This window comes from Phocoena sinus, chromosome 2 (assembly GCF_008692025.1).
Source record: "Phocoena sinus isolate mPhoSin1 chromosome 2, mPhoSin1.pri, whole genome shotgun sequence".
NCBI classification, from domain to species: domain Eukaryota; kingdom Metazoa; phylum Chordata; class Mammalia; order Artiodactyla; family Phocoenidae; genus Phocoena; species Phocoena sinus.
The window spans coordinates 70768971-70782703 of record NC_045764.1 but is presented as its reverse complement, the minus strand read 5'-3'; the positions used below and the strand labels follow the sequence as shown (position 1 = coordinate 70782703).

The 13733-nt window shown below is 41.2% G+C and overlaps 1 protein-coding gene across 2 annotated transcripts in view; it reads left to right on the top strand.

Moving 5' to 3' along the window:
* TRIP4 (thyroid hormone receptor interactor 4) overlaps positions 1-8389 on the top strand; it is a 68907-nt gene extending 60518 nt beyond the window's left edge. For both annotated transcript variants that reach the window (XM_032623524.1, XM_032623523.1), the window contains exon 13: positions 8085-8389. In XM_032623524.1, the coding sequence (XP_032479415.1) occupies positions 8085-8152 (68 nt within the window). In that variant the 3' untranslated portion in view covers positions 8153-8389. The remainder of the gene's footprint in view (positions 1-8084) is intronic.
* The last annotated feature ends 5344 nt before the right edge of the window (positions 8390-13733 follow it).

Here is a 13733-nt window from a genome sequence, read left to right as displayed (position 1 = left end):
ACTAGATATCAGTTACAGGAAAAAAACTGTAAAAAATACAAACACATGGAGGCTAAACAATACACTATTTAATAACCAAGAGATCGCTGAAGAAATCAAAGAGGATATCAAAAAATATCTAGAAACAAATGACAATGAAAACACAATGACCCAAAACCTGTGGGATGCAGCAAAAGCAGTTCTAAGAGGGAAGTTTATAGCAATACAATGCTACCTTAAGAAACAAGAAATATCTCAGATAAACAACCTAACCTTACACCTAAAGCAATTAGAGAAAGAAGAATAAAAAACCCCAAAGTTAGCTGAAGGAAAGAAATCATAAAGATCAGATCAGAAATAAATGAAAAAGAAATGAAGGAAACGATAGCAAAGATCAGTAAAACTAAAAACCGGTTCTTTGAGAAGATAAACAAAATTGATAAACCTTTAGCCAGACTCATCAAGAAAAAAAGGGAGAAGACTCAAATCAATAGAATTAGAAATGAAAAAGGAGAAGTAACAACAGACACTGCAGAAATACAAAGGATTATGAGAGATTACTACAAGCAACTCTATGCCAATAAAATGGACAACCTGGAAAAAATGGACGAATTCTTAGAAATGCACAACCTTCCGAGACTGAACCAGGAAGAAATAGAAAATATGAACAGGCCAGTCACAAGCACTGAAACTGAAACTGTGATTAAAAATCTTCCAACAGACAAAAGCCCAGGACCAGATGGCTTCACAGGCGAATTCTATCAATCATTTAGAGAAGAGCTAACACCTATGCTTCTCAAACTCCAAAATATAGCAGAGGGAGGAACACTCCCAAACTCATTCTACGAGGCCACCATCACCCTGATAGGAAAACCAGACAAAGATGTCACAAAGAAAACTACAGGCCAATATCACTGATGAACATAGATGCAAAAATCCTCAACAAAATACTAGCAAACAGAATCCAACAGCACATTAAAAGGATCATACACCATGATCAAGTGGGGTTTATCCCGGGAATGCAAGGATTCTTCAATATATGCAAATCAATCAGTGTGATACACCATCTTAACAAATTATGGAGGTTCCTTAAAAAACTAAAAATAGAACTACCATACAATCCAGCAATCCCACTACTGGGCATATACCCTGAGAAAACCATAATTCAAAAAGAGTCATGTACCAAAATGTTCATTCCAGCTCTATTTACAATAGCCAGGACATGGAAGCAACCTAAGTGTACATCAACAGATGAATGGATAAAGAAGATGTGGCACATATATACAATGGAATATTACTCAGCCATAAAAAGAAACGAAATTGAGTTATTTGTAGTTAGGTGGATGGACCTAGAGTCTGTCATACAGAGTGAAGTAAGTCAGAAAGAGAAAAACAAATACCGTATGCTAACACATATATATGGAATGTAAGAAAAAAAAAAGGTCATGAAGAACCTAGGGGTAAGATGGGAATAAAGACACCGACCTACTAGAGCATGGACTTGAGGATATGGGGAGTGGGAAGGGTAAGCTGTGACAAAGCAAGAGAGTGGCATGGACATATATACACTACGAAACGTAAAACAGGTAGCTAGTGGGAAGTAGCCACATAGCACAGGGAGATCAGCTATGTGGATTATGACCACTTAGAGGGATGGGATAGGGAGGGTGGGAGGGAGATGCAAAAGGGAGGAGATATGGGGACATATGTATATGTATAACTGATTCAGTTTGTTATAAAGCAGAAACTAACACACCATTGTAAAGCAATTATACTCCAATAAAGATGTTTAAAAAAAAAAACATCATCAGCAACTCTCCCATTTGCTCATGTCAGTTACTATTTCATGACTCTGTGACATTGCTTTCCCATTGTGTGAACTGGATGCTTCTGAGGCATGCATTGTTGTCGGCTGTGCTCAATACTATGTCACCTTGTTCGTCGTGGACCAACTATTTTATATAAATCTGTTCTGTAAAGAAGTACTTCTCAGACTGTAATGTAAATAAAAGTCACCTAGAGAGCTGTTAAAACACAGGTTCCTGTGCCCTTCTCCCAAGTGATACTAATGCTGTTGATTAGCTGACTGCAGTGTGGATAATACTGCTTTTGATCACAAAATGGAATGCTTGGAGTATGAATTTAGATTCATGTATATTCACTGCAAAATTCAGGCAACGCTCATGATTTGTGAAACATATTCCTGAGATTCCTGCAAGTCAGAAAATCTGAACATAAATTGCCCTTCACTTACACAATTTACTTCATTCTTTACCCCACCTGTTAGCCAAGTGGCCCTGGAAGTTCTTTTTCCTTCTTCTTCACTATTTAGGATTTAAATCTCCCCTTTTCTCTCCGTTTTAGGTTGAGAAATTTTACCCCTTCCTACTCTAGTCCATTCTTACCTTACTATGGGCACTGATGGCAACACTGGTGGTAGGAGGAAAACGTGGTCAGTCTTCTCTCCCAGACCCACTGCTACTTGATCTTTAGTCCCAGTTACCTTTTCATAGCTTCCTTTCTATCTTGGTTTTCATCTGCTGCTTAAACTCCTGTGAGAAAATGTTTTGTGTAAACAGAGTTTATATATTTCTCTGAAACGTTTTACTTCAGTACTTTCTCCTCCCAGAGACCCACCTGCAGCACACATATGACCTTCATTTTTCTCCACAAGGTTTAATAGGAGGCGGGGAGGGTGATGGTCTTAAGAGAAAGCGTTTCCCCGTTCCTTCTGTTGGTTAAAAGCTTTAAAAAGCGAAAATGGGCTGTGTGCTTGTTTTAGGGACAGCAGGGCTCGAGAGAAATTGTGAGACTGCAGCTTCTTCCACAGTAGACCAGACAAGGTGAAACATGGGTCAGAAACAATAGGTAAGGTTAGGGTTGGTGGTGGGGGGGGTTGGGGGCAGTGGAGAAAGAATAGGTTGACCGATCTCTGTGTCTCAGAAAAAAACTTATATTGAGAGGGAGCCAGCCTACCTGAGGATTTAGTCTGGTGTGAAGTTTCTATTCCCTGTGACTCTTCATTCCTTTGTCCTTTATTCATCCTTACTGTCTTTAAAAACCTTACACTCTGCCAGAACTTCCTTCCCTTAAGCCATAGGGACCACCTCCAGTAGTTTACAGTTGGAAAATTCTTTAATCCCACTTCCATAGGGGAAAATACATACTTGGCTCTTTTTTTTTTTTTTAAATAAATTTATTTATTTAGGGCTGTGTTGGGTCTCCGTTGCTGCACGCAGGCTTTCTCTACTTGGAGCAAGTGGGGACTAGTCTTTGTTGCGGTGTGCAGGTTTCTCATTGCGGTGGCTTCTCTTGTTGCGGAGCACAGGCTCTAGGCGTACCGGCTTCAGTAGTTGCAGCACGTGGGCTCAGTAGTTGTGGCTCATGGGCTTTAGAGCACAGGCTCAGTAGTTGTGGTGCACAGGCTCAGTTGCTCCGCGACATGTGGGATCTTCCCAGACCAGGGATCACACCCGTGTCCCCTGCATTGGCAGGTGATTCTTAACCACTGCACCACAAGGGAGTTCCTATACTTGGCTCTTAATTTGGAATGCTTCACATTTTCTTCTAGAATATTGTTACATGAAGTGGTTAAGTTCCATGGTATTAATAACATTAACACTCTACTTCAGTTACAGCTCTGTGCCTTAAATATTTTTTTCTTGTGGGATGGCTTAGGAACCTGACCACTTTTCTTTTGTTTTTTTAATTTTTAATTAATTAATTAATTTATTTATTTTTGGCTGCATTGGGTCTTTGTTGCTGTGTGCGGGCTTTCTCTAGTTGCGGTGAGCAGGGGCTACTCTTCGTTGCAGAGCGTGGGCTTCTCATTGCGGTAGCTTCTCTTGTTGTAGAGCATGGGCTCCTGTAGTTGTGGTACACAGGCTCAGTAGTTGTGGCTCACAGGCTGTAGAGTGCAGGCTCAGTAGTTGTGGCACACAGGCTTAGTTGCTCTGCGGCATGTGGAATTTTCTCAGACCAGGGCCTGAACCCATGTCCCCTGCGTTGGCAGGCAGATTCTTATCCACTGCACCACCAGGGAAGCCCCTAGCCACTTTTCATAGATTAGTTCTATGGGAAATTTATTCTAAGTTCCAAACTTCTGACTTGCAAATAACTGTCTACAGTATAACTCATTTACATGTTGTATCACGTGTATATATTTGCTTTAAATTAAAGGCATATATTTTTATTTATGTTTTTGGACATGTAAACTTGAGCTTGCTTGACCTGAGGATAATTGTGCTTCTTGAAGTTGAAATAATTCAGAAAACAATGTGCAATATGAAATCACTTGGCTGTGTGTCTGCTCAAATTAAGAAATGCAAAAAAGTTAAGTATAGTAGGATATGTAGGTTGAATGCTCAAAGAGATGAAGGTAATTTTTTTACTTTAAATGAACTACGTGCTTTATAAACTCATGCAAATTCTGCCTTATATCTTATGCAAAGCATGTGAAAATCCCTATGAGAGTTATATCGATTGATGGCAAATAGTTTTTTCCCTTTTAACTTCTCCTCCATCTGCTGCACATGCATTTGATTTTCTTTTAGGCACCATGATTGAGGATGTGGTTTAACACTGAAATGCTGTATGTACTAAATGTAAAAATATTGGGGAAATACAGAAACTAAGCATTATCTCTCTGCTTTTAAGAGAGTGTACAGTATATTACTGTAGTTAACTGTCCAGATCCCAAGTCTTAAAAAAACAGGCTAAACTAGAACTCAGAGTTCAGAGGGCATCCACAGTAACTGCTTCTTCATGCAAGGAGCCCCAGTCCCTGGCCTTCATTGCCCAGCTAAACCAGCTGCTACTATTGGCAGTCACTATGGTAGATATTAGGGATGCAAAGAAGTTTTAGTTGTAAGGAGCTCACAGATTGCTGGCACATGTATGGTTTTCTTAGGTTAGTCTAGGGGATGAAAGACTTTCTGAATCCCTGGGAGTGCCCTGGAAATCCTTCGTCCTCTGTATCTCCTTCCTCCCATCAGTATTCCATTTTATGACATCATCATTGAAGCCAGAGATTAATTTGCCCACCATTGAGTGCTCTGCTCTAATGGGTTGATCTTACCTGAGCTGGTCTCATGTGAGGGCTTTCACAGTCAGACTGGAGTTTTATGAAAATTATATTTGAGATATTCTTATCCAGTAAAGCTTTGGGGAGCCTGAAATAAATATAGTTAAAAGTCTTGCCTAGAGTTATCTGGTAAATATGGTAAAGTAAAAGTAAAACCGAGACCATAACTAAGAAACACAACTCCCAAGCCTTAGCATAAATAACATGACTACCGTTAATTTTTCAGAGAACTTTGAACTCATGAAGCACTTTAATGTATATATTTTTTAATAAATTTTATTTATTTATTTATTTTTGTCTGCGTTGGGTCTTCGTTGCTGCGCACAGGCTTTCTCTAGTTGCGGCGAGTGGGGGCTACTCTTCGTTGTGGTGTGCAGGCTTCTCATTGTGGTGGCTTCTCTTGTTGTGGAGCACGGGCTCTAGGTGCGCGGGCTCAGTAGTTGTGGCACGTGGGCTTAGTAGTTGTGGCTCTTGGGCTCTAGAGCACAGGCTTAGTAGTTGTGGTGCACGGGTTTAGTAGCTCTGCAGCATGTGGGACCTTACTGGACCAGGGCTCGAACCCATGTCCCCTGCATTGGCCGGGGGATTATTTTTTTTTTTTTTTTTTTTTTTTTTTCGGTACGCGGGCCTCTCCCGTTGCGGAGCACAGGCTCTGGACGTGCAGACTCAGCGGCCATGGCTCACGGGCCCAGCTGCTCCGCGGCATGTGGGATCTTCCCGGACCCGGGCACGAACCGGTGTCCCCTGCATCGGCAGGTGGACTCTCAAGCACTGCACCACCAGGGAAGCCCCGCAGGTGGATTCTTAACCGCTGTGCCACCAGAGAAGTCCCTTTGATCTATATTATTTCAATTAATTATTTGATTAAATGATTCAGTATATGTAAAATACTTGGTACAGTGCTTAGTATATAGAAAAACACTTAGCATTAGCTATAATCCTCTCAACAACTTTGTAAGTTAGTAGGAATTTTTTCTTCCTTTCATTTTATAGCTGAGTGAACAGCTTTACAGAAATTATATTTTGCTCAGGTCTTTCTACCTCTAGGTTTCCTGCTCTTCTCACTTTATCACATTGCCTCAGAAACAAAGTATTCCAATTTACATTTCATTTTTAGGGCACAGTATCACAGAGCTGCAAAGGGCCTTCAGTACTGTGTAGTCCAAGTTTCCTCGTAGCATTGAAAAAGTTGAGGACAAGAGTAACTAGGTGATTTCCTCAAGGTTATACAGATAGGTAGTCTTAGGACTAAAACTGGAACCTGGATCTTCTAACTTATTCAGTACAGAGAACTAGAAGTCTGTGGTCCTAGATGGAATTCTAAATTGTGTCCTAGCTTGTCCTAAAAAGCTTAATGAGACGCAATACTTCTTTGTACCTCTGGGTACCACCAGCTTTACAATGAGTACTCTTTTATGTTTATCTGATATCTGCTATTTTTGGTTACTTAGTAGTCCCTATAAAGTAAACGTTTTGAAATTTGTGGTGTCTGCTTTTCTTTGTTTAATTCATTTATTGAGCACCTGCCATTTGGTAGTCTTAGGGATACAACGGCAAACTTGCCTCGTAACAGGGCCCTTTGCCAGGCTGCTGGCACTTGTTTGGATTTCCAGCAAGACAGCCTGGGGGATGAAAGAACTCCTAAATCTCTAGGAGAACTCTGTGCTCTAAAGCCCAAATTAAAGTCAACATCATTGTGACTGTTGTGGACATCATTTAGGATATCACTTAGTGATGGTTTCTAAGGAAGCCCAGAGAAGGAAGTAATGTTATTCCAGAGGCAGATGTCTGGAAAAGATGAGGAAGAAGAAAAAAATTAAGAAAACAGGGAAACGTGTTAGATTGAAGTAATTTTTTTCACACTCTCCTTGTGCAGTAGTCCGGACATGTATTCTTACCTTAGTTGGACAAATGAGAATATTGAAGTCCAGAGAGATCTAATGACTTGCCCCAAGTCAACTCATCTAGTTGGTATCAGACAAAGGAGGACTGGAACCTGGGTTTCCTGGCTTTGTGTCCAGTGCTTTCTCTCTTATACCTGATTACTGCAACAAATGAAAATGACAACATACAAGGGGCAGTGGTTGTGGGTATAGGCCTGAAGTACACCCAGCTGCTTTTGTTTTTGTTTGTTTGTTTATTTAGTGCCAAGGCTGAACTGAACTATTTCTGTTTCCAGCATCAGCAACTCTATTGACTTAAATAAGACTTTTTGTGGGAGAAAGCAACCTGCAAGCTCTGTTCTCAGGCCAGGCAGACAGGAACTCTGTTAGTTTTTCTTCATGAGATGGATATTTCCTAAGGCAGCAGCTACCACTGAACCCAACTTTATCCTGGTAGATCTGAGAAGTCAGAGGTCGGAGACCACATCTGTGAAGTACCTCTCATTAGGGTCACCTGGGACAGGAAGGTTGCTTGTTTTCTAACTTTAACACTTAGGAGAGTCATACAGCCTATGACCTTTGCCCTTCTTAACTGGTGATAGGGGCCCTTTGTCAGTAAAGCATTCGTGTGGATTCTACTCCACTGTTTCAGGTCACTCCCCCTATTAAGTCTGAGGCAGCAAAGGAGTGAGTTGAACTGCTTTTCTCACTGTGAGGGAGGTACATGCATTATGCTTAGCCAGTTAACAGGTCAGAGGAATGGGTTTCCCACTGTGTGAAATGTCTTCCTTTATCATTATGTGTGTATTCTTTAAAAACTTGCCTTAGCATCAGGCACTCTGGAAAATGCAATGTTTCTTTTCTAGTAACTACAAAATTAGAAATATTAACTTCTTAGATTTTTAGGTGAATACTCATTGTGTCTGTGTACGTACGTACATTTGTGTGTCCCTATACAGTGTTCCCATTGCTTCCTCATTCTTACAGAATGAAACTCTGAAGTTTGAAAGTGTCTGAGTCCTGAAGCAAGATAATTGAATGTGACAGAAGCACAGTAACCAGAAGACCTGGGAGGCCATGAAAGATTTGCATTGCAAATATAAAAAATAAATAATGAGGCTTCTTTTTCTCCCTTACAGGGAAACTGGATTCCAAGATCCATCAAGGAGCAAAGAAGGGGTTAATGAAGCAGAATAAAGCTGTCTGACCCAGGAAAAAAGGAACTATACAGCATAGTGGAGTTTTGTGTACTAAAATTGCTATCCACTGGTCCTTTGGAATTGAAGCAGTAGACATCTAAAGGCTTGGCATCAGGCTTGAACCTCTCAGAATTTAAACTCATCAAAATCTGTATATTTTTCTTAAAGAGTGGGATTCTTACTTTATGTAGTGGGTCAAAAATCTTTGGATACATTATTTATAAAGACTTATTTTAAAAATTCTAGATCTTTGACATTTTTCTCAGAATGATACAGAAGAAAAAGGAACAGGTTGGAAATTATTTTCCTCTCTGAGGCTTGGATTTGTTTTAGTTAGGAAAATTCTTAACCTAGGTTAACAGTATTTTAAGGGACCACTTGAATTTTAAAGTTTTTTTTTTTTTTTCAAAGTGATAACCTGGTAGAGTATTAGGATGTTTGAGGAATTGTGTTTAATAGAAATGTGTGATTGGACAGAGAGGTTTTTAATCAACTTTGCTGCTCTAGTCCAACATCTCTTCAAGTGAATAGTATTCAGCTGAGTAACCTTCGCTGGCCGATTTTGGTGGGGGTGGGGTGGGGGGATAACCTGAAGAGGTGCTGCCACTTTGTTCTTTGGTTTGAGACATTAGGACATAAGAGGATCAGACTGGGATGAGATAGAGCCACCTGGTAAAGCAGCATGAAACCGCCCTGTTTATTTTGTTGGTATTGCAAAAGTATCACTTGGATGGAGAATTAGAAACAAACAAAAATAAAATCCTTTCAGTAAATGCATCGAAATATCCCAAAATGTTGAAACCAAACCCTTTAAGCCATCCATACCCCAAGAAGCTATGAGCTTTGGAAAAATAGGAGGTTGGTTTGAAATGAGATTTTTACTAGTCATTCTGGTCCCACTTAGTGAAGCACTTTTTTTCTGAGGCTGTTCAGAAGAGCTGTCAGAATCTCAGTTGCTGGCATCCTCAGGAAATTCACGGTCTTAAATGTGTATGTTCTGCTTTTTATAAAGCAGCACTACCACACTGGGGAAGTTGGATTCCCTCCAGCAGTTGTGTGCATGACTTAAAAAAGAGAGCGCAAGGGAGAGAAAAAAGTGCCCTGTGTTATGAAAAAGATTAATTTCCCCTTTCTTTAATCCTTCATATTCAGCATTTATTTGCATTGAAATGCCTCCACTCATTATGCATTGATGCTCACTCAACTGTGAACCCTGCTTGTTGCAGAGCTCTGGGCATTGGTTTTGTGGGGGCCTGATCACTCTGGATTCCCAGGCAAAACCCACCCAATTCTTGTTCTAGTGATGAAGGCATGTTGTATTCTTTTTTTTTTTTTTTTTCTGTTCAACTTCTGTAGAGAAAGTTGGAAAGGACGCCAATGGCAGTTCTTTAGGGGGGAAAAAAGTCTCTCTCTGGCTTTCTGCAGACCCTAGTACTATTAATGAAGCCACACTGGGTTCACTATGCAGTTAATAGTTTACCAAGCAGTAGCAATTTGAATTCTGTGCTGGAATTGCCTGGTTTTCTTAATACCAAAATAAAATTGAAAGGTAGGCGGTGAAGAACCTAAGGAGCAAAAAAAAAAAAAAAAAGTTTATCTTTCTGCCTTTTTATTTGAACGACAGACAGCCTGAACACAGAGGAGTATGGATTGATTTTTCCACCTGGATAGATTGTGTGTGCATGCCTAAAGAAAAACATCAGGAGATGCAGGAGTTCAGGTTATGCAACCATTTTGTGTGCTGTGATAAGAAAGTTTACGAGAACTTTACAAGTTTATGAGAAACCCACCTCAGCAACCAAAATATGCAGCTGGAGCCACATGAGTAAAGGCAGAGTAACTTGGAAACTTCTCCTTTTCATGGTTAGACTGTGAAAGACTCTCTTCAGTTCACGTGGTGGTGGTATAAGGTCTCTCTTTTATTTGTGGAGACACCTGGGAGGAAGTGTGGGAGAGACTTGGGGGTAGATGGCCGTCAGTTGCTCAGTGATGAATAGCATAATTTAAAGCCTAGTGGAAAATCTTAGCAGCCCGAGTACAAACTCACCCAGGAGTAGCCTTTCAGTACTTTACAGCACTTTGCACTGACCCTGTAACTCTGGGATAGCTTGGCCTGAGGGAAGGTCCACATTTCTGAGCTGGTTTACTTCTACAGCCTAAATATCTGTACCCTCCTTTGGATGGTTGGGTTCATTGGCTCTCAATTTGTATAGTGGCTAAAGGATTCAGCGTTTTTGTTTTTCTAGGCAGGACACAGTCTCAATTATATAAGCTCAAAGTAGGATATATATAAAACTGGAGTCTTTCTCTGCCAGGATTTTTAGGAGGCTTTGGCCTTGCAGATAGATGTTTGGAATGGAGTAGGGGTGGGGTGCGGTGGTGTTTGCTTGCTATAGCTAATCTGGAGAAAGAAAACTAGGTGTCCCTTTTTTTCTTTTTAAGCAGGAAGTTTACAGAAACCCGTTTTTTTCCTAGGGAGTAAGTATAAAAAATTGACTATAAAGATTGCTTTTACAAATAATTACAAAGTTATGGCTTTTTATGAGTTATAACCCTAATCTCTTTCCATTTTAACTACTGTCTTTATTGAAGTCCATTTATGTGGATTTCATTTCATTTGGTAAGTTTTTTTTTTTTTTAATGCTTTTGCTAGAGCTCCTAGCCAAGATAGAGACAGTATTGGGGTTGTTCTCTTGCCCAGTTAGACAAGGCCAGTAAAAAAGCAAGCATCTATTAAACTAGAGAAACCAGCTAACTTCAGTTTATTAGGCCTCGGAGGGCAGGAAAGAAAGTCCTGTGATGAAGGATTTTTTTTCCTTGAGATTCAAATAGCAAGTGCACATCTGCTGTTCTCAGCTTCTGTGAATGTGTTTGGAGGGAGGTGATCCATATCACAGGCTCCAGCAGCATCAAGGAATCTAGCATGTGGAGGGCTTTCTAATTCTCTCATGCAGAGAAGAACGAACATAGCCACAGTGCCATCCTCTGACACAAAGAAACTTGTGTAAATGTGTGTCCATTTATGTGTGTGCACATAATGTGGGTTAATTCATGCAGTGAAACCTGGTAGACTGATTAGATTTCTGTTGTGACAATGAAGAGTCTAGAAAGAAACCCTAGTAAATATTGTACCCTGACTTGGGGTCAGATAGATAAGGTGGGGCAGAGAGGGCAACTGAGAATGTGTAGATGTGTCACAGGAAGGGAGTGAGATGTTGGGACAAGGGGCAAAAAATGTTGATACATAAGATTTGAGGAGCATCTAGAGCTGTGCTGTCTAATATAGTAGCTACTAGCCACATGTGATTATTTAAATTAAGTGAAATTAAGATTCAGTTCTTCAGTCACAGTACCATATTTCAGGTTTTCACATAACTACATGTAACTAGTGACTTCTGAATTGGACAGCTCAAGAATAGAATATTTCCATCATTGCAAAAAGTTCTATCAGACACTGCTTGTTCAGAGCAGGGGTCAGCACACTTTTTCTGTAAAGGGCCAGACAGCAACTATTTTAGGCTTTCCAGGCCATATGGTCCCTGTTACAACTATTTAACTCTGCTGTTGCAGTGCAAGTGAAATGAATCCATAGATAGTACGTAGGTGAATGAGCATGGCTATGAGCCAGTAAAACTTTTTTTATGGACACCGAAATTTGAATTAATATATTAATATAATTTTCACATCACAAAATAGTCTTCTTTTGATTATTTTTCAGCCATCCAAAAATGTAAAAGCCGTTCTTATTCTTAGTTCATGGGACATACCAAAACAGGCACTGCACCTGATTTGACCTGTGGGTCATATTTTGCCAAACCCTGGTCTAGAGGAATAAGAAGTCAAAGCTTAAGATTCTTTTACTGTATAGGACATCAATTGCTTGAAAATTTTTAATGGTTCTTCTAGGCTTGAAAAATTTCTGTCTAAAAATTGAAGTTCACTGTAGGAATGTTTGCTTTGTTCCCCATTTTTGCAGTCCAGTCTTTTTCAGTGGTAGAGTCATGCTCTTCAGTAGAAGATGACTACTCAAGTGTTAACCTTTAATTCATACCTAAGTCTCTAAACCCTTCTCTTTGTCTACCTGCAAGTAGCTGAATCCTCGCTTGTAACATCGTCCAGTACAGATTAGAGGTCTTCTGTCACCTGGGGTCAGTTTTGTTCTTGTATGGTCCTAGAACAAGCTGAATATGGGTGGATCAAGGGGATATTATTTTTCCTAGGCCAGATAGGCTTAGTGTTCATCTTTAGCCATCACCCCCTGACACACACACACACACACACACACACACACACACACACACGCACGCACACATTTTGCATGTGTATTTGGAGATATAAAGGGATTTTATGACCTGGCTGTATCCCCAAGTCACATACTCTCTTGAGTGGCACTGTTGAAGGATGCCTCAGGGTAAGGGAAAGGAAAGATAAAAACTGCAGAGCTGGGAATTCCCTGGCGGTTCAGTGGTTAGGACTCTGCACTTCCACTGCAGGGGGCACAGGTTTGATCCCTGGTCAGGAAACTAAGATCACACATGCTGCGCAGCCAAAAAAACCCTGCAGAGCTAAGATGGTCAAGGACATAATTGAGGCTAAGACTTGAGAATTAAGATAAATTTCTTTTCTCAAGGGAAGGGGGTGGACGTTTTAGGGAAGAGGTGGTGAAAAGTATGATAAGTTTCATGAGTGAGAGGTGAGTGGGAGGGTTCACTTAAACAAGGACAGGATGCCTACTAGATAGAGTGCTGGGCAATCAGATGAATAGCAGATAAGATAAAAGTTACAATAGTTGGAATGGTGGGTTGGAAAAGAACCGTAGGAGTTTTAGATAATAAAAGGCAACAAGATTTGGTGATATGGGGTGGTGAGGTGAAAAGTGATATTAGAAGGATTAGAAATGGGTACTTTTAGGAGGAAAACTAGTGGTAATCCTACAAAAGAAATTGGAGAACAAAGGATAAAAAATTAGGGGATTGATACTTTGCTGAACCAAGGGATACAATGGGTGAAACACGATGAGCTGTGCTTGCTCTTCTGTTCTTTGTGGATGTTCACGTTCCGACCCCTTGTGACCCTTTCCTCTCCCCACGGTTGGACACCTACAGAATTGATGTCTTCCGCATTTAAGGTATGATACTTCCCCAGAGACCTCTCTGCGAGGAAGTCTGGTTCAGCGAGAGTTCTTTCCACGAGGAGAGAGCGTTAGAGGTTCGAGCTCTCCAATCCAGGTTTCTTCGAGTTTATCTCTGTTTTAACCGGCTCGCCGGGTTTTCCAGCATTCCCAGAGCTCCGAGTCTCTAATCCCGGCCCCGAGTCTCTAATCCGGGCTCCGTGTGACCGCGCGTTCCGAGACCCAGGATTTGGTTCGTCCATCCAGGTTCCGGGTTTCCCCTGCGCTCTACCGCTCCAGACTGCACACCAGCCCGGGATCCGGATCCGAGGGCCCGGTAGTCCAGTGTCCGGGTCTTGCGGGCGGCCCTGGTTGTCCCGGATCGCGGCGGCGGCGGCGGTGGCGTCGGCGGAGGGACCCGCGGCCCCGGATACAGCGGCACCGGCGGGCGGGGCGGAGCGGCGCGAGGAGGGGGCGGA